This window comes from Phaenicophaeus curvirostris, chromosome 3 (genome assembly GCF_032191515.1).
Source record: "Phaenicophaeus curvirostris isolate KB17595 chromosome 3, BPBGC_Pcur_1.0, whole genome shotgun sequence".
Classification (NCBI taxonomy): Eukaryota; Metazoa; Chordata; class Aves; order Cuculiformes; family Cuculidae; genus Phaenicophaeus; species Phaenicophaeus curvirostris.
In genome coordinates this window covers 66,032,388-66,053,593 of record NC_091394.1, presented here as the reverse complement: position 1 = coordinate 66,053,593, position 21,206 = coordinate 66,032,388, and the positions used below count along the sequence as shown (strand labels likewise).

General features: G+C 37.3%; 1 protein-coding gene across 4 annotated transcripts in view; it reads left to right on the top strand.

Annotated features, from left to right (window-relative positions):
• The window catches only part of STAU2 (staufen double-stranded RNA binding protein 2), a 164,245-nt gene that overhangs the window by 14,219 nt on the left and 128,820 nt on the right, over nucleotides 1-21,206 (top strand). For 2 of the 4 annotated variants that reach the window (XM_069854261.1, XM_069854259.1), the window contains exons 2-5: nucleotides 812-1,019; nucleotides 2,090-2,220; nucleotides 6,650-6,809; nucleotides 9,091-9,226. In XM_069854261.1, coding sequence (XP_069710362.1) covers nucleotides 821-1,019; nucleotides 2,090-2,220; nucleotides 6,650-6,809; nucleotides 9,091-9,226 — 626 coding nt within the window. In that variant the 5' untranslated portion in view covers nucleotides 812-820. Of the gene's footprint in view, nucleotides 1-811; nucleotides 1,020-2,074; nucleotides 2,221-6,649; nucleotides 6,810-9,090; nucleotides 9,227-21,206 lie in introns of all 4 variants that reach the window. The other 2 variants (XM_069854260.1, XM_069854258.1) reach the window with 1 other exon arrangement.

The following is a 21,206-nucleotide window of genomic DNA, read 5'->3' as shown; positions in this document are numbered from 1 at the left end:
CGTTGCAAGAGTTTTTTATCAGTTGCCCAAATTTTGGCAAAGAGCTTATGCTCAGTGAATAGTATGAAGGAGCCATGTGCTGACCTTGGTTGGTTTGTGAGCGTAGGCTAAGCCAGAAAACAGATATTGGTAATAAAGAAACTCATTTGAGCAGATTGTGAGAGATACTTAGTACCTGGCATATTCCAGGTAAATGTTTTAGCACCAGATTAAAGGCTAGTTTAGGAAATCCTGGTACCTGTCCTAGGGAATTTATGCAAGGATTGAAGCATTCCAGCTTTGACTGGATAAGCAGTGATGCTTTATTTGCTTCTTCGTTTTTTTATTTGGTTGTTTTCTCTTCTTATTTCTTTTCTCTTTTCTGGTTTGGTAACAGTCAAAAAAATAAGGATTTTCTTTCGTGGCCTTATTTGGTATTTTGGCTGCATTTTATTGGAAAAACAGTGGCAAAAGATTGCTATGGCAGTTTGTTGCAAAGATACTCTCTTGAAGAAATTGGCAGATGCTCATCTCATCTGCTGAATAGTTATATGGAAATTTTATTCTAGAGTAATCATTCTTCCTGCTGTCTTTCAGACAGTATCGTCCCATAGCTGAGCAACAGAACTTGGAGTTAGGGTGTGTGGGTTCCTCTCTGATTTTCATTGGCTGTGAGCATCAGTTTGGAGTAATGTGTGAAGAGGTGTGACTTTTGTGATAGTTTTGTGACCCAATCCAGGAGCAGGAAAGCAATGTTGTTAATGTCACTACCGTCATTTGCCATTCAAAATTCAAAGTGCCCTGCTCATAATTTTTTTTTTTTTTATTGCAGTGAGAGGTAATGGCACAAGTTAAGATGCAGACTACAGCAAACATATCTGGACCTGCCATGTCCCCTATGGTGCTACCCCTACCAGTTACAACTACAAATACATTGGGTCTGCCGTCCGCCATGAACGGATCCATTTCAGAATCAGCTGCCAGCTGTAGTAGTCCTACTGCTGGCCTTGTGGATCCCGCATCTTCTAGCAACTCACCAGGTAAGTTGATCTAGGCATATTTTCTTTACTGTTCAGATGATTCTTTTCAATGACTTGTTAATTTGAAAAAAAAAAAAAAGAAGTTAGGTCTTAAAAGAGGATTAAAAAAATCTCATAGAAAAATACTTTGCCTAAATAGACTGAGTTTCTTTAACTGAGCTCAGACTTAGTGTGAAGGTCAAGGATATAAAAGCTCAGAGAAGAACATATCCATTTTGTCAAATTGTGAGTGTATCTTTTATAGAGAAGTTTTAGTGGTTCAGGAAGATCTCCAAGTGTATTTCTCTTCTCTAGAACAGAATGTCTTCAGACTGCTTGGCAGTATTTGGTGTCTCCTTTGTAGACTAATAAATGCTGTGGTTCGTATGCTGAACTGTGTATAAAATACAGAAATGTTATCCTAAAATTTAAGCAAGAAATGACTGTGTGTGTTAGAGATAAATAAAAATAAGTTGAAAAAGAAATAGCAGGAAGTTTAAAAAACAGTGGGGCGGTATACATGAATTAAGTAGTCTAAGAAGCAGAACAAAATCCTTAAAGGGAGAGGAAGGGTGTTCTATGGGAGAGCTCTGAGAGTGACTTTGTTATTGTGAGAAAAGTGTGAAACACTGAGGAGGTGCAGGAAGAAGCAAGTTGGGAGCACAGGGTTTCAGCTGCTATGTTTATCTTGCAACTCTTAGGCTATCCACTTCTTCTTTGAAGTGTCAAGAAACTGTTCTGCAAGAGTAGTCAGTTCCTGGAACCAGTACATTCCCAACAGTAAACTTTGGTGGCATTGAAAATGTGGCATATGTAGATGTCCTCCTACACTGTCATCTCTTATAGAGATGTTTTGGAAAGATAGTTGTATTTTTTTAAATTACATGTAATCCAAGTGGTTATTGTGAAATGCCTGTTCTCATATGATTAATATGGAAACGGCATTAAACACTGTATTTAGCATATGTGCAAAAATTATTTTTTAGACAAAGCATTTTCTTTTCTAAAGCATGCTGCTGCTTTTGCAAAGCTTTGCAAAGTTGTGAAGAATACATTTCTCCACAAAAACTTTACAGATTCTTTATTTACAGCTCCTCTCCAAGATAACATGGCAAACCCCAAAGAGAAAACTCCAATGTGTCTGGTAAATGAGTTAGCCCGTTTCAATAGAATTCAACCCCAGTATAAGCTTCTGAATGAAAGAGGGCCTGCTCATGCCAAGGTAAGGTCACAGTTCCAGGTGATGAGCCATACTTTAAATGCTGATCAGTTAATGTCATGGGCTGGATGAGTACACTTGTGAAACACAGCCACATTTTTTGTGTGAAGAGTTTCTTACTGTTCTGTATTTTGCTTTCTTTATGCTTTCAGAAAGTATGTCTGTACTTCTGTTGAAGCAGAATAGATCATTTGTGTACCTTATTTTGATTTCTACCTTTGGGTTTGTATTTGTTGGCCTGTATAAAGACCTTGTGAAGGCCTTTCCAGGGTTATTGCCACTCTTTCTTATTTCGTATGGAACATTTGCTTTTTAAGCTGCACGAAGCCTTCTCCCCTGTTCCCATACTTCTGATAACTACCTCTGCATTTGTTTTATGATAGTGCAGACAACAACAAAGCTGGACTGTGCCATTTTTTAAAGTGCTTATTGATATGATTCTGTGTCTATAAAGTTGTTTGCTTTGATATCATGTCTTTGGATCTTGTGGGCACAAACTTCGTTACTGTTCTTTCCTTTGAATACTGTGCAACTTTAAGATTTATGGTGATATTAAGACTCCTGATATGATTATAGCATTAAAGTTACTAGTGAACTGATGGTTAATTTTGCTCAGTTCTCATATTAATTTGTCTATCCAACTGAATTTCACAATTACAAATTAGGATGCTTTTGGATGATAGGGAACACAGAGGGATGTTCTCATGGTAATAATTTTCAGATGTCATTTTGAATTTCCTCCCTCATTAGGAGCAACCTGGGAGAGGAGAAAAAAGCCTGAAAAAAACCTCTGAAAGATAAAATGCCATGATTAGTAGCTGCCTTGCACTCAGTCTTTCTAAACTGGCAAAACTGTGTAAGACATGGGATCACATGATGGATTAATAACAGTTTCAGCTGGTCGTGGGGCATCTCTTTGCTGTTGCCCCTTGTTTTATTAACTAATGCAGAGTTGATGCGAAACATTCACCTGTATTTTGGCTGGTGTTCATGCATCCTTTGTACTGTGGAAATGATGTCAGCAGGTGCAGGGCTGCTAACAAGCGGCAAGCTTTTAGAATTCCTCATTGTCAATGGAAATTGAAGTACTCCTCCCCTTCCTGCTAGTGTTTGGTACCACAGGATACACTGGTTTACTTGGTTTAGGTTGTGGCCTGTTATATCTGTTGTGCTTTCTGTAGCTTTTCACTGTTGTGTTCTATATTTGTTTTGTTACCTTTTTTTTCCTTTACTGTGAAATAAGAAGTGCTTTGTTTATACCCAGAGGTGTGGTTTTGACTGTTCATATTCCTCCTCAGTAAAGAGATTTCAGTTATGTTACATTCACACTACACTTAAAATTTTAGCAGCAGAAGAAATAGTTCACATATTTTGGTATTATTTTTAAAGGAACTAATATGATTGAAATCAACTGACCCTGCATTAGGTGCATTTTTGATAGCCTGATTTCGATGTATTACTTAAGTTTTCAGTTTTTGAATTTACCTCTCATTATTTTTAACTATGCTCATAGTGGTAAAAAAAACATATGTTCTGTAGGATGTTGACCCCTAACATCTGGCACTTTTAAGATTCAGCTGATCAGGGTGCTGGGCCATCTTGTCTAGAACCATGCATTTGCTAAGAAAGGTGGACCAGATGATCCTCGAGGTCCTCTCCAACATGATGTTCTATGGAGTCTTACTTTGATCTGTGTAGCAAATGTGAACAACGAAGGAGGGAAAGGGATGAAGAACAAGGGTTACGTTAATAAGATTATGCAGACTTGTGTACCTTTGATCTATGAAAAGCAGAGGCATAGAAACTGTTATGACTGTGTTAGCAGTTTAGTATAATGTCTTGCTAGTACCTGACAGAATTTGTGAAACAGAGCTGAGTTTGTCTTAGAAAGCATGACCTGAAGGAAGCAATTCTGCTGCTGCTGTTTACCATTTAAGGAGTGTCTCACATTGCTTTCCTTCCACGCATGCTCTGTTCCTGTCCGCCAGTGGTTTTTCATGATTTTCAGAGATATGCTTTACAGGACAGCTGTCTGTGTTGTCACCGCAAATGCTAGTAAATCTTTATATCCTTTTTCCTAGTTGTCTCTAGAAGTAAGTTTTGATAGTCGGAGTGAAATGGGAAACCAGAAACAGTGGAGCTGGAAGAGAAGTGGTGCTTCCTGACAGTGTGGTTAGCATTTCTAGGAGTCTGCAAGTCTTTGATAGCATAAATTAACATTTTTGAGTACAGTAGTCAGATTGATCATTTATTCTGTGCTTCTATGTTAATGGCATCTTGGAAGACATTTATATGAAACATGGAGAGAAGGAAGTGGATGATAGTAGAGAGAAAAGGGAAAGGGGTAAGGGATGTAGCTCTTTAAAAGGCCAGGAAAAAGGAGAATAAGTTCTACATGCAGAATAATTGAGGAGGAAAGAATTACCAGAGCTAAGGAAGACTGATCTTACGAACGCAGTGGACTGAAAGCAGGCACAAAGCTCTGTGGCCTTCATGTTTCTGCTCTCTAGCCGTAACATAATTACGTTGAACCTAAGGCATACAAACTGCCTCAGAAAATTGGTGTGAATTGCCTCTTAGTCTGTAGCAGAACTGTTGTCCTGGGTCTTGCAGAACATGAGCATCTCATTAGCTGCTCCATAGGTTGGTTTTAGACAGTTTTACTCCTTTAGTTAAATTCCCACCTTCTACCATGTGTGTTTTTCTGCAGGAGTTAAGTCAGATGGGCCAAATGAGCAAGTTAGAACTCTGGCTATAGAAACTTACTGAGCAAGCCCTTTAATATCCTGAATTCCTGTTTATTGCTCCTGAGCACGAAGAACAGAGCTATAGGTAGACAAATAGCCATTGTTAATTTAAATTTTATTGAAATTCAAGATTATTCTTCTCCTATAAAAATACTACAATGATAAAATATACATACTCCAGATCGAGAACTTAAATTCCTTAAGCAATAAGGATGTGTTTATAGGTAATGTATGTGATTAGGGGTGTTTAGCTCTAATACCCAGCTTAGCTTTCAGATGCAGAATTAAGGAACTGTATCTCTGTTCCCCCTTGTCCATGAGGAAATTGCCATGACTGCTGTGGAAAAAAGGTGACACGGTGAAAGGAACTGTGATATGGACATTTGCCCTGTGCTTCTGAAAATTACAGTAGGCCAAAACTCAAGCTTGTAATGAAGATAAAACTATGTATTTGTAGAATTTAGTTCATATGCACTGAGTGGATGTGTCTAGGGCTGAATTGGGAGGCACGTATCTACTTGTGTTCAAATGCTTGTTTGCAAGTACATGCTAAATGACAATATATGTAAAGGCAAATTTAAAGGTTGGCTATCATGCTTGTCTCTAGATAACTGGTCCTGGATCTAGCAAGCTTAAATAATTCTAAAAAGTATAGAGCAAATAAAGTAATATTTCCATTTGGATAGTTACGTGTTGCTCACACTTATATGTACATTTCTATATGTTGCCTCAAGTAAGTCAGTCTGTTTTGAGGTGGACGTATGTTACTTTACCATTTGTATCTAACTATTAAATCTTGCTGTACATGTATGGAATTGATATGGAAAAGATACTGAGTTCTTACCCATTCTCCTCTTATTCTTAGATGCTCAAATTTAAACAGAACATGTAGGTATCATACAGAAGATACACTATCAAATATCTTAAATATGCATTGAGTTTTATCTTCACAATTTGCGCAGCATAGATAATGCTTGAATTAATCCTTTATTGCTGACTTGGAAATTTTTTATCAGTATTCAGTTTCTGAACTCTAAATTTTTACAGCTGTCTTCACTTTAGAGTCTACTTTAAAGAACTGTAGTTTCATTCAAAAAGTTAATGCTCTTTTCTTTCTTTCTTTCTCATGTTTCTGAATGTATTTGAGTTGTGACTCTGCTCTAACAATACACGTTACTTTCAGGAATTAGATTGTGTGAGAAATTCTTTCACCATGTAAAAATATTTGAGCCAATTCTCTACTGCCTTTAAGGACTTTGCAGTTGCTATATTCGTTCTGAATTATTGCAAAATTAATTCTTTTTATTAGCATTCTTTACCTGTTTTCCACACGTTAAAGTGACTAAATGTGTTCAAACATGGGAAGAAATGTGGTCTTAACTAATCTGTATACAGTCTTTCAAGAGCAGAGGACCAGTTTGCTGTTGTTATTACTTGGTTTAAATAGTATTCTGTTCTTTGATAGCTGATATGAATATTATGCTATTTTACTTTGTTATTTAAAAGGCCAGATGTTGCCCACTGATAAAGACCGCTGATCTCTGTGAGAGTTAGGTGTGTTTTCTGTGAGCTGAATATAATGAAAAGAGAGCACAATTTTTCTTCAGCCCTGAAAGTTTTTATACAAGTCTGTCTAATCCACAGTCATGATCTTGCCAGTGTTTACCTATTCTTTGTCTTTGAAGTTGTTCACAGTGCAGCTGACTCTTGGGGAACAGACCTGGGAAGCAGAAGGAAGCAGTATTAAAAAGGCCCAACATGCTGCTGCTAGCAAAGCATTGAGTGAAACTACCCTACCCAAACCAACGCCTAGACCACCCAAAAATAATGTTAACAATAATCCAGGTATGACATTTTCCTCTGTGCATTAAATCTTGTTCAAGTGTTGGAGTATTATACACTATTAACTAGCATCTTGCTGAATTTACTTAGGTTGGAGGTTGAGAATCAACATTGCTGTCTTACAGGTATGATAGTATAATGTGAATTTGCACAGGAGAAGTTTTAATGCACATACCTAAAACACTTGAACTGTGAGAGAATAACTTAGATGAAACTCAGATGTGTATAGAGTGATTGTATGTGATCAGTAGGAGACAGCCAGGACAAAACCATATTCAACTGTACCATTGTTACCATAGTAAAACATTTTTCCCAAAGAGTTATTTTAGCTAATTTTCTGATCATATTGGAAACTTTATCCAGTCCAATCATGTGAAATTGTATCTGTGGTGTAAATAAAAGGTCAGGATTTGCCATGAGAATTTTGACAGGTAATTTCTCACATCGCGGGTTTTCCTTCGTACCAACCTATGCTTTCAAAAAGCTTTCAGCTGGCTTTAGAAATTATTGTTTGACTAAAAGAATGTACATTGTCTTGCATTCTCCATTTTAAGGTGTTACTTGTGAGTTGCCTTCTATGTGTGCAATGCCTTTTGAGGTATACATCTCAGCAGCATGCTCAGTGATCTGTTCTGTCTTATTTGATTAAATAAACTGAAAAAATACTCAACTTTATTTCAAACTAGAAAAAGAACAGTGAGAAAAATGTCTTTTTTTCCTTTTTTTCTCTATTACACTCCTTTTTTCCCCCCTTTTCCCTTCTTCGTTTTTTATTTCCCTCTGTCCCACTCTTCCCTCCCTTTTTGAAAAAGTCTTCTTCAGCCACTTTATTGAAATGGAGGAATTTTGCAGATAATATTCTCCATCATGGAAAAAAAGCAGGAGTAATTTTCCTTTAGAGCTTGTATTATCCTGGGTGTTAGCCACTACAAGTTGTTTGAGAGTGGTGTAATTGTATTCTCTTGCTCCTTTGGTGATCAATTCATTGTTTCTCCAGACTGGGAAGTTGGTTTTGTCCTTCACAGTCACTGTGACTTTGAGTGTTTAGAAAGCAAGAGGCTCAGACTTCTATTAAAAGGAATCCTGGGTTTGATTCTTGACATTGCGGCGTATTACTGAGCTTCTAGATTTTTTTTTGGCTTTAAACATATTCTTAAAGGGAAAAGCTAATAACAAGAGAAATAGGCTTTAAGAGAATTCATTAAAATTGTGTCACTTAACATTGTAATTTTGTTCCAAGAAAGGTGTATTGTATATGCACAAGTATCTCTCATTGAAAAGATAGTTTGCATTTTTATTAAATAGTTGAAATCAGTCATTCCTTTCTCTGGAAACTATAAAAATGGTTGTTGATAGAAGTTTTTTAATAAGTGTTGCCTAATAATTTTCATCATTTGGCATATAAAGCCTCAATGGCAAACTGGCAAATTCATCATAGCTATTTTAAGGCTAGATTCATTTGAACCTCTTATGAAAATATTTTGAGAAAATATTAACTCCTTTTTATTGGAATGTGCATTTAGCTTATTTGGGATTTTCTTACAGCAACGCAAGTGGGGAATACTGTAACTAAACACTTTAACAAAAAATAAAGTCACAGTGTAGCTTTCTGTTTGGCATTTTGCAGACCATAGAAGTAGGCAAACACTGGCTTTGGTTTTTTTGTATTCTGTCACCAGTAGATGGCTGTAGTGACAGTGATTTCCAGTAGTTATATTTTCAGTTTGTGAGGTCGTTCTTGTTAGATCATTAGTTTTCAGACATTGTCATAGGTTTTAAAGGCTTGCAAATAAAACATATCTTCTAATTTGTTGTAAGAATTCCAGATGACTGCAGTAATGCATATTACTGTTTGCTTGTTTCAATAGCTCTTTGTTCTATTTGGGGTTTTATTTAATGATATTCAGTGAGAACAGATGTTATTCTTCTATCTTTGTAGTTTCAGAAAGTGTCACACCGTATTATAAGCACTTTGGAAAGATGAATAACCAACTTGATTACAGTGCTGACTTTCTTATTCATATGTGAAGATTAATCTACAGAAACTGCATAGAAAATGCACCAAGATAAATGTTTAAACATTCTTTTTCATTACGTGTGATTAAATTGGCATCTATATCCCTGTCTTGTGGAGGCGCTGAAATGTCATTGTAACTTCTTCGTTTTTAATTTAAGAGCCAAATAATATCGTGCAGCTCTGTCTTTGTTGCTCATTTCAGTCCTGCTTGTGTGATTTGCAGTATTTATGGTTTAAATGTCTTACCTGTGTTTTTTTTTTTTGCAGGCAGTATAACTCCAACAGTGGAGCTGAATGGTCTGGCTATGAAAAGAGGAGAGCCTGCCATCTACAGGCCATTAGATCCAAAGCCACTTCCCAATTATAGAGCAAATTACAATTTCCGGGGCATGTACAATCAGAGGTTTGTACTTTTTCTGCTACTTGGTGAGTTTTAGCCTTTGCTTATCAATGTGTTCTAAATATTTATGAACTTCCCAGCTTACTTCAGAGTAAAGTAAAACTAAGATTTTACTAAGAAGAGTCTCTGCAGCCTTATTTAGAAACACGGGTATTTGTTTTCTAAAAGACGACATGTGCCCTAAGCATGTCACAAGGAATAAAGACATGTAAACCAACCGTTTTTACTTTCATAATGTGCATACTGGAGTTGCAGTCTAGAGTTATGGCACTGAGGAGGCACAGCATTAACTTCAGAGAGAGGTTTTGCTTTTTTCTTTTTTGCTGTTGCATCACATGATTAGAATCGGTATCATTAAAAATTAAGCACACTTTTCTTAGAACTGGCTGTAAAATTAGGAGGGCTGCGTTTTGAAAACTGACTTGAAACTGTTCTGATGTTTGTTTGGTTTTTTTTTTAACCATTCCGCCTAAACAACTGTCTCAATTCCTTGGTCATCAGTGTTTGATTAGGGAAAATCCTTTATTTCATAGTTTAGAAACCTAGATTCAGAACCCTCCATCAATGCTGTTGTTACTGTAACAAGTCGGAATGATCGTTGAAAAGACAAATTCAAAATTCTGTTTTTAAACTATCGAATTCTAAAAGATTAAAATATTGAAAATTAAAGTGGGTGGAACAGTTTTCTTAACTGATTATCAAAATATTTCATTCTTCATTATGTTCTAAATTTTTAATCATCTTCATCTTTGATATTTATACAATTTTATTACAGATAGAAAAACTGTTCTAGCTTGTCCTGAATTAAATGTAGTTTGTATCTTGTGCAACAGTCTGAGAGAAACTTAAGATCATATATGTATTAATTTGCTATCCGAGAAACTTCTATCTCCTGCGATAGTTTGGTTTTTTTTTTCATAGAATCATAGAATAACCAGGTTGGAAGAGACCCACCGGATCATCGAGTCCAACCATTCCTATCAAACACTAATTCTGCCACAATTTTCTTTATTTTTCCAGAAAGGAATAGAATCATAAAATAGTTTGGGTTGGGAGGGACCTTAAAGATCATCTAGTTCCAACCCCCCTGCCATGGGCAGGGACACCTCCCACCAGACTAGGCTGCCCAAGGCCTCACCCAACCTGGCTTTGAACACCTCTGGGGATGAGGCAGCCACAACTTCCCTGGGCAGCCTGTTCCAGTGCTTCACCACTCTCATGGTGAAGAAATAATTCCTTATGTCAAGCCTAAATCTGCCTCTCTCAAATTTACACCCGTTCCCCCTCGTCCTATCACCAAAAGCCTTTATGAACAGTCCCTTTCGAGCTTTCTTGTAGGCCCCTTTCAGGTACTGGAAAGAATTAGATAAGCTCTTTTGTAGTTCCAAAACCAATACCGAGTATAATCTTTAAAACAAGAAAAATACCAAACCAAAGAGGTCAGGAATTTCTAATAGCCTGTTTTATCAGTGGAAAATGTTGCCTTTCTTATAAAGATTTGCTTAAGTGGATTTCCTTTTAATTTTTATGCATCTCTTCATTATCAAAAAGAATGTGGTTATGAACTCTGAAGAAGTGTTTTAGTTCAAAACTGATCTTTTATTAAAAATGGAATTCACAGCAGTGTTTGAAAATTAAGGAGTTTGAAATGAAAATACAGCATTTCAGAATTGTCTAAGGAAAATATTTCAGTTGACTTAATCTTATTTTATTTTTCCTGAGATTTTTTGATCCCTGATAACTTCAGGGTTTTAACGTTTCATTCTGTTTTTTTTTTTTTTAATAGCGACAATACCTAGAACTGTAATAAACAAACAAAAGTAATCTGAAAGAAAACTCTTTCATTACTCTACAGAACAGTGCCTGATTGTTTTATTATTTGTGTTATATTTCTAGTCGCTACTGACCTGAGTCTCCGCTAACATATATCGTGGTTTAAAAAGTAATTATGATGTTTGAAAGGCATTTGTTAGTATCTAGAAACCCTACCCTTATTTGAATTGCCTTTTTAATGAGATTACATTTTTATCTTGTAGTCAAACTGTTCTAGTCAAAATAATATAATGAGGAATTTTGGAATCTGAAAATAGTTACTGAAACATATTTGTGGGAGCAGAACCCTGAAACAGCAGTTGCTGAGTTTTAAGATTTTTATTTCTTTTTTTGGAAAGCAATTAGTACATCTAGTGAAATCTTTAAAAAGTTGCTTCCTTGGGAACTTTATTTCATGGGAAGCATGTTCCCATGTTAGGCTCAAATGTTACATGAACTTTATTACTCTGGGAGTGTTAGGTAGCCAAAAGCATTTGATTTTTCTGATCACAAAGCAAATAGGGTAGGGCAGAAGGCCAGAATCTGTGCTTGCCTGCTTCATTGTGCTTAATTTAGTGCAGTTGCCCATGCAGGAGGGCTGATAATACTGTGGCTGGTGAATTGATAAATAACTGTAAGTATTAAATAACTAAATATCCTTATCTGTTTACGTAAAAATATACCCCCTGTGTGTGCCCCAGCTCACACACAAATACCAGAGTAAGGAGGAAACAGAAGAATGGTGTCATATAATACAGTTGTGGGACTACCCACTGTGCACCTCGTGCCCACCCTCACTGAAGGAAAGTCTGGGGACACATTCTAGAGCTGTTACAATAGTAAGCAAAGTCCTGAATATGAAGCATATGCTGTACTACTATATTATGTTCCTGGGGTATATGTTACGTTTATTACCTTTTGAAGTAACTTAATACTGCTGTGTTATACTTAGCATTCATTTGCTGATTTTTAGCAGCCTGGTAGCAGAATGGAAGAATTTTTGGAGCTCCTAAGTAGATGTAGACTGCATAGACTGTTTAAAAACGACATTTGAAAAATAATGTAGGTAATGTGCTGTAATCAGTATTTTCCATTTTCAGCAGTATCTGACTGTAGTTTATTATTTGCAATCAGAACAGATAAAAAAATCTGCTAAGTAGGTTGGAAGCTAGCTTTGTCTTGTATGCTGTGACTAAATTCCCTTTAATGATCTCTGTTTAAATAGAAGTGCTTTTCAAACAGGTGATGATACAGATGAAGATTAAGAGATTGTGTTAGGAAACTTTGATTCTGTGAAGATGAGTGACTTGAGTTAACGTATTCATCTTGGGGCATATCTTTAGACCAGTTAAGTCTTGTATTTCAAGTGGTACAAAAGACTCTTTTCTGTAACTCATTGAAATGTAGTCTAAGAGCTGCTATTTGTATGCGAAGTTGAGGGCTAGTTTCCTTGTCAGGCTAAGATGATTTCTGTTTAGGTGGCAGTGATTCCTCCTCCTTCATTTTGTCTCCAGCCTTTATATCCATGCAGGTTTCCCGTCTCCTGCATTGGGAGTTGAGTTGCTTGGAAATGAATCAGTTTTGGGAGAGAGAGGGAGGGAGAAGTTACTCCTAGGCCTGCAACTAATCACACAGAAGCTTGTGCCCTCACTAGAGAGAACAGTTTAGAAGTTTGTGAGTTAAGGGCAGCTGGCATTGATTTAAGCATGTGAAGAGCTACATTTTCATATGTGGCAGAGCCTGTTTATATGATCAGTGTGTTGCACAGAGAGGATGTTGAAACAGGTTTACATGCAAAATACAAAGATCCATTTGCAAGGTCTGCAGCTGGTGGTGTAAATTGATATTTAACAGGAAAATTCCTTGTATGGAAAAATGGAAAGCACACAAGTAAAAGGATAAGAAAGGGAAAGTTTTCCCATTGGCCAGCTTGGAAAGGAAGTGGTGGGGTTTCACAGATGAGCATCCTCCTCTGGGTGTCCTTTCCCATGCAGCAAGTGTTCCCTGTAACAGTTGCCTGTAGTAATACTATGGTTTTCATCAGGACTTGCTCAGGACTTACTCTTGCTTATGGTAGTGCTGCATCAAGGCAGGTGTTGAAAGCTGGCTACTTATTGAGCTTTGTGCAAGCATGTTATTGGGCTTAGTAATGTATACCAAAAGCTGCTGCTAAGGTACAATAAAGTTACAGTACCCTATAGATACAGTGCTGTGAATTTGTTGGTATTTCCAGATGAAGGGCCTTGAGAACAGTAGCAAGGGAAAAATACAGCGAGAGGAACTCTGGAGAGCACTGGCTAGGTGACTTAGTTAAAGGATTACAGAGCTGCAAGTAAAAGGCAGGCTACAGAATTGCAAGTACAAAACTCTTAGCCTGCAGAAGGTAAGGCACATAAGGCAGTGTGTGACACCAGGGTAAAGGTGCTAATCTTCTGAGTCTATTTCCTGTGCTAAGTTAGAAAGTGCAGGGTGAGTCTGCTTCCCTCTTAGGGGTAGTCAAGTAGATGAAATACAGTCCCACTTGAGAGTGGATGAAGTATGGATGTATTAACCTGTCTCTTCACTCAAGCTAGTGAATGCAGTACTTGCTAGATTGTTAGCAGCATTGGGCTGTTGCTGTTACACTGCACCTCGACTCAAGCTGCTAAAGTCCGTGTGATGCTGAGCTGAATCACATGAAGCTATCAACTTAGGTCTCTCGTAGGTTCAGTATCTGTATACTGCACATCATTTCACAATATAGATAAGAACTTCAAACTTTATTCATCTCATTCTGATGAGAAAGCTTGGGAGTCCTTGATTTTCTTTATTCAAGTAAAATCCATGCAAGTTTGGTGCTAGGAGGCTCGGTGGCCTCTGATAAGGCAGAGCTTTTGCAAAAAAGCTGTCAACCCTGAGTTTAGTAGGTACCTATTTATTTAACAAAAAATTCTATATTACTAAGAGATTATAGTAAAGGAAAAAAAACCTTTTGGCACTGAGAATTTACTTGTATACCACCTTTTGAAAAACTCAGAAGTAGTAATTTTGGGCAATTTTGCAACAAAGGCGTGTAAGGATCTTTTGAGTTCAAACAATATACATTACAGAAAAGCCAAAAATTATGAACATGGCATTTTGTATAGCTGACCCTGGGGAAAGAAACACTGATGCTTTCAGCAACTTTGCTAACAAGGTTGCATGTTTTGAGAACACTGTTTGGCATAATTCAGTAGAACTGGCACGCTACTTGGAAGAGGCTATAAGCCTTGAAATGGCAGGTCAGGTTTGAGAAATAGTGGCAGAGCCAAGGCTGAAACGTGCGTACTACTCATATCTGTAGCCAATGAGAGAACCTGTGCTCTCTTGCATCTCTGAGTATACAATTGGCTTAAACCACATGAAAAAGATTAAAAGCATGGCTGTTCAAATTAGAGCAATTAAACTATACAATAAGATATCAACTCAGACTACAGGATCATCCAGTTTGCCTTGTCACTGTTGAATGCTGGTTTGTTTTATTTTAAGTGCAATGAAGAAGAGAGTAATTCCTGAAGTTTAATTATCCTGCAGTATTTTCAATTATAGAATGTCTGTAAGTGACAAAACAGAAATGATATCTTACAGACTTAACCAAACTAAGTGTTTTCAGGCAAAAAATAAAACCTCTAGAAACTGAACAGCAGCTTTTGATGTTTTAGTATGGGAAATGGTGTCAAAGAGATCACAAAACTCAAGCCTTGGTTTTGAGAGAATTCAGAACTTATTTGCTTATTATATAAAAATCCTTAAAATATGTCTGGCCACAATCTAAAGTGCTTGAAAAACCTTTATTAAAAAAAGGCTTCCATAATTAAAAAAACTTGTGCAGTATAGGAACAAAGAAAATACAAAACAATGACAAGCTAAAGAATGGGAGTAATTAAAGCAGTTTCTTGCTTGGGGTGAGTAGTCTGGATGGTATGATAGTTCTTTAAGCACGTCATGCGAAGTGGTAGTGTCTCTGGGATGAAATGCAGCTTCTGTGCTCTTTGACAATTTCTGCTGCACTTGAGCTTTCATGTTGATTTTGTTTATGATTGGTTCTTCCTGCACAGATATATACTACAGACTAAGGAGGAGACTATCACCTTTCTCCTTCATGCACGGGGAGAAGAGTACACAGACCATACCTCTTTTTCTTTACAACTTTATCATTCTGAGCACATATTTCTTTGACAGTGAACGCTTTTTCACAGTGCTGTTTGCAAGACCAAACTCAGAGAAATAGAGAAGCAGTATATTCTTGTCTCTCTTGAGGCCAGCCAAGCTGCCTGTCCACAAAGCACAGGGCATCATCCCCTGTGGGCACGTAGTACCTACCTACTAGGCAGATATCTCCTCAGCTGGATACTGAGCTGCTGCATGAGATGGTTTGCTTAGGCTTAGTTGCTCCTAGATAGAAATGATGTCTATCAGCCCTGTGGACTAGTGCCCTAAATACTGAATCAGCACTTTAAAATGAGACATAGTGAAAGGAAGTTTAAGGACCAGTCTTTGGCTAGCTACTTTTACAACTGCTAGCTTCATAGTGGACTAACTAGTTCTCCAGTCTAATGGTCAAAAAGAGAATAGATTGTGTGATTATTGGATAAAATACAAAATTCGTCAAATCAGCTGAATAAAAGATTGCATGGTGAAAAAATAAAAGGAAAAAATAAAAGAAAAAATTAGAAGTTTGTTTCTTCTAGGAACACTGAGTTAAAGATTTAATACATGCATCAAAGGGAGCAGATTTGAGACTAGCATTGACATTGAGTGCTTAGGAATACAATCTAAATCCTCACCCAGCTTCATTTTCTCTGCAAGAGTTACATGGTCCTGTGTAAAAAAGGAAAATCCAACCACAACAGGTATAAAAGCCAAATTTTGAATTAGGTTGCACTGCAGGAGACAATGTAAAATCTGTTGAGGTTATCTCCAGAAGTACACCTGGAATTATACAACCCAGTTACTTTATTTACAGAAAGAGAACGCAGGCTGACATTCTCCTGGCCTTTCAAAGTCCTTTTATGCTGCCTGAGCGCCCTGTTCACCTTCTGGCAGGAGATGTCTCTCTGCATGGAGAGCCTCATCCATTTGAGGCACAGATAGTCCAGTGCATAATGTAGAGGATTGTTGTGTCTTAAGAACTTTGATCTGCTATTGATTAGATCAGTCAGTAGCCTAGATAAGGTAAAGTTCAGATCAGTCTGTGGAGTCTGTTCATGGCTACAAGCATGTGATTAGCCTGTTATCTGTTGCTGAATTCAGTTGTTGAGCCTTTCTGTTGAGGCTTTCTGCAGTAGAGGAGGATTTTATGCACAGCTGTGTACAAGGCAGATTTTTTTATTCCCTCCCCCGGATATGTATTGCTGCAGATGTGAGGACACTAAGTTGCCTAAACATAGGCCTCTAGTGCTGCTTGAGACATTGTAGGGTCTTTGAGACATCCACATAGGGCTGATAGATTTGGCAGAAGATCTAGAGGAGATATTTAAAGGGGCAGCTGAAGGCCAGACAAGATACCTTAGAGCTCTGTGTAGCTATGTTTAGGCAGTTTGAGGAAGCCTTGAAAGCAGGATTCAGTTATCATACCATTTTATGTAATCCACCAGAACTCTAGCTATTTGTGGGAAACTTGTGCTTTTCATGGACCAGTCAAATGTCACATTATGCGGATGACTTAGGTACGCAACTGTATCTCAAATGCATCTCTTTGTCACATCAAAAATTGAGATGTCTGTGTTTTGTTTGAGTCTCTCCAGAGCTTCACTGTAACAGCAGCTTAGTTCCTACACATTAACTACCTAAATACGTACACATTAAATACCTAAAGTTAGGCTTCTGAATCTGGAGCTGGAATCTACTCTGAGAAATAAGCCTAGGAATGTTGATATGTAATAATTTTGAGTGCTATAGTGGGAGTCATCTGACTATCGCAGTGGAAGGACTGGAGAAAGATAAAAATTTTACCTAGAGAGAAGAGAGAGAGATAAGAATCAGAGTAACAAACTCATTAGTCTTTTCCAACCTGCTGATTCTGTGTGATTCTATGAAATAAAAATTCTTTGATATGAATAGGTTTTACCTCCTTAAATACACTTTAATTTCATTCTGAAAAATAGATACAAATTGCAGAGAGTTAAAATTTAGGGAAAGAAATAGTAGTTCTAAGACTAATGGAAGTGATTGTTCAGATTAGTAGTTTAATTGTTGAGCTGGAAACGGCTGATTTAGACCATTAGATGGCAGCATGAATTTATGTTTTGGTGCAGGAATTTCACAGCAGAAGCACTCTTTTTAAAAAGTTATATTCTAAAACTTTTCATGACTTTAAAATGTCATAATTCCAGCATAAAACAATTAAAATCAGGTTTGCTGCAATGTTTTGTCTCATTGTTTTCTTCCAATTTCCTTCTCCTGTTATGATTGAGGCTACGATGCATTAACTTCAATGTTATTTTTCCTTTTTAATGTAAGTCCATCATCAGTAAAAGAGCTTGGTTTAGTCACACAGAGACCGCAAGAATTCTGCATTTCACCATATTATTTAATTTCTAAGGCTTGACCTGAAGACGTATCCTTAAAGGCAAGGCTGCAACTCAGCCTCCAAGCCTGCAGTTTGTTCATACTAATGATGCTTTCTGAGAATGTGGACATCTGTTCACTTGGAGGGGATTGAGATTGTCAACAGATAATTGATTCAGTTTTGTTCATTACCAGTTGAGATAGGATTTGGATCACATCTTAAAGCAAAATCTGTACATCACACTGTTATTACCCTGCTAGTGTGTCAATGTTATGGTGTAATAATCCATTCAGAGTTTTTAAATGAGTTCTTTGTGTTCATTTTCTGCATGATACACTTCACTTCCCCTGGCCTGTTTGTTCCCACTCATTGCCTGCCTCCCACACAGACATATTGTTATAAGGAAAGTGTTGAGTACAGCTGTGCTAGGATGTTTCTTTGCTAGTATTTGTTTCTAGGAAAGGAAAAGGAGAAAGTCAGTCCATTTCCTGTTGGTGTAAAACATCAGAAACATCTGTTTGTCTTAAGATAGTTTTCCCAAATGAACAGTGGCGAGGGAGCTTGCAGGTGATGAGCTTTGCCATTGCCAGTAGCTATCAGTTTAGACAATAGTGATTAGTATGGTTGGCTTAAAAAATAAATGAAAATTCCTAAACAGAGAATATTTATTCCTGCAATAAAATTTTTGACAGCTAGTGTTTAATTTCTGCAGTTTTTTCTATATCATAAAAATACATAGAGTATCTGGGATCAGAAAACTCAGATCCTGCTGTGGAATCTACAGACTCCGTTAAATTCTGTTCAGGAGTGATTTTTCTGCAGTCCCCTCACCCTGTTTTGATGAAGTTTTAGAGTGCTCACAGAATGGCGTTAGGTGAAGTGTGCTGGCACAGCATGTGTGTCATCCTCACAAATGCATCCTATCACTACCATCTGCTGCATTAATGGATGTGTTTAACCAATCAAGTATCAATGAAATATATTCTCAAGTATATTTCCAATATGACATTGACAGCTCTTAAAGTAATTTTATGTAGGCTAAAAATCAAGCTGACAGGATATAGAGCAAATTTATTGGACAGGACACCCGGTACAGTGTCTCTTTGTTCTCCAAATCAATGCACTTACTTGGTATCATGAAATTCTTACCCTTAGCTGTAGAGTATCTAGATGCTTCATCACTTCTCATGCCCAAAATGTAGCACATAAGGCATGACATTTTGCACCTTTGCATTCTTCTAAACTGTCCTCACTCAAGATTAAGTAGTTTTGTCAATGACCACTTGGCCCTATTTACAGAGGAACTCCTCAGTGCCAATGTTTTATTCTTCTCTTAATTAATATTTTTCTTCATTTTCTTTCAGGATATAATGAGCTCCTCAAACCACTTGCTTTCTTACTCTGTCTGCTAAGACGACTGCCCTGTCCTTTGTGGTCCTTGGCTGACTTTGGTATTTCTCCTGAAACTGTCTATGGGAGAAGGTTTTGGTAGATTCTTTTCTTTGGGTTTTCAACTTCCTCATATATATCTTTGCTCTGGATTAAGTGCATCTGGCCCCAGAGCTGTGTCTGCAACTTTCAAGCATGATTATTCTTGTTCTCCCGTTGGCAGAAAAGCATAAATAGGCAAAATATAGGTCTTCACTATCTTTGCCTGATGTCTGTCTATCAAAATTGCTTTTTCACTTGAGTTCCTGTAAATCTTCTGATTCAAAGATCTTCAGTGCCAGCTGCCTGCCCCAGCACCTTGTGAACCACTTCAGTCTGTTGGCTTTACAGCTCAGTTGGTGTCCATATTCCTTTTTCTAGACCTGATTGTTTTTAAGGCAGTTTTACTTTCAGGATACAGATGGAAGACTAACATCCTGGGTATATATAAAAATAGGCACTGATTCAGAATGCTCTTCCAGCAGCAGGAACGTTTTAGGTGTGTTTCTTTTATTCCACAGTTAGCTTTCTATTCACCCTTATCTTTTTTCCTGTACTTCTGGTGAATTGCAGATATTTCAGTTGAGAGACCTGTGAGATACTAAGTTCAGTCGAACCAAGATTGGCTGGTCTCCCTTCTTGTTCTGGCCTTCCTGCTGTGTCCAGAGCCTTAACGTCGGTTACCAGCAAATACCTTCTCTGCTTGCCTTTTTTTGATAATGGTACAGGTGAACTGCTGTTACAGCTCAAATGTTAGTTTGAGGGGCTGTCATAATTGTCCTGAGGGAAGCAAGCAGAAAGAAGGTTAATGGCTAATTTTTAACAGATTATAGCTCAGTAAGGTCTGACTGGAATTGTACTCTCTCCTAGTCCAAGTTCCTTGTTGCCTTTGAACTTAACGTTCTGCCACGGATTGAGGAAGTATTAAATTTTCTCAAGAAATGTTTTCAAGATTCTTTTATGATAGAAATATGGAATCTGAATGCAGAACTTACTACCAGCAGCCCAGTGTTAAGAGTTTCTTTTCATGTCTTGTTTACAGTAGTGATTTTGATGGCTGCTTGTGTTTTGTGAAAGGAGGCACAGTTAGCATCTCTTCCAGAATGCTAATGGCAAGGATCTTTTGAAGATCTGCTTGTATTTTAGGATCTTTTAAAGCGGAATGACAGTTTTAATTTGTTATTGTCACAGAGAGGATGACTGCACTCACAGCATCATGTACTTCAGCACCACAATTTGTTTGGGTGATTTGTTTTACTGAAATGAGGCTGAAAGCCCCAGTGTTCTGATAAAAAGGGAAATCCTCTCTGGAAAAAAAACCTAACTCTCTTAGCTTTGAGGCTATTTTCCCTGACAAAAGAGGAGAAAGTGGAGTTTAATCACCTTATTTATTTAGATTCAAGTCTGATATTACTGTCAGTGAAGCAGAAATGGGAATTCTTAGGGAGGGTGGACATCAGCAAATGATCCTTAGCTCAGTTCAGTGAAGTTAATCTCCATTCTGACCTTGTTTACTAAATGAAAGGTCTTAAGAACCATTTCAGTTAAAAATATGATCAATGGCCCTTGGTATCTCCATCCTCCAAGTCTTTTTTGAGTCCTTGCTTTCTAGGATACAATTCTACACCGTCTTACAAACATTTCCTACATTTCCTACCTTTTAGCAAGTCTGTAACTTTGTATTTTTGTATCTTGATCTAACATGATCTAACTTTTTTCCTGTGTTAATATTCAGTACTAAATTACGTTCAGTGGACCAACTGAGGCAAGTTACTCTAATTGGTGATGACTGCCACTGCACCTTCATTGTATCACTTATTCTTTTTTATTAGCAATGAATTTATATACTTACCAGTCAATGATTTTGCCCATTACACCATTAAAATTGAATGAGTGTTATGTCTGCTATTGATGAATAAGCTTCCTTAGGAGTTCTAATAAGTTTATGCTTTTATGTAGAAAGGAATCAAGGCACTAAAATATTTTACCACTTGTCTTTTTTCTTTCTGACCTTTTTGCCCCTTTCAAACTTTGCTATGATTGATTTACAGGCCCCTTCCTTTCCCCTCCCAGGTGTAGATAGAGCTTCCTTCATAAGGCCATCCACAAACTGACTTACCTTCTCAATGGACCAGTGTCTCTCTATCTCACATCTGATTTCTTTGCAAGTTTGATGACATAGATGAGAAGAGTTTTGGACAGAAGCTGTAGCTG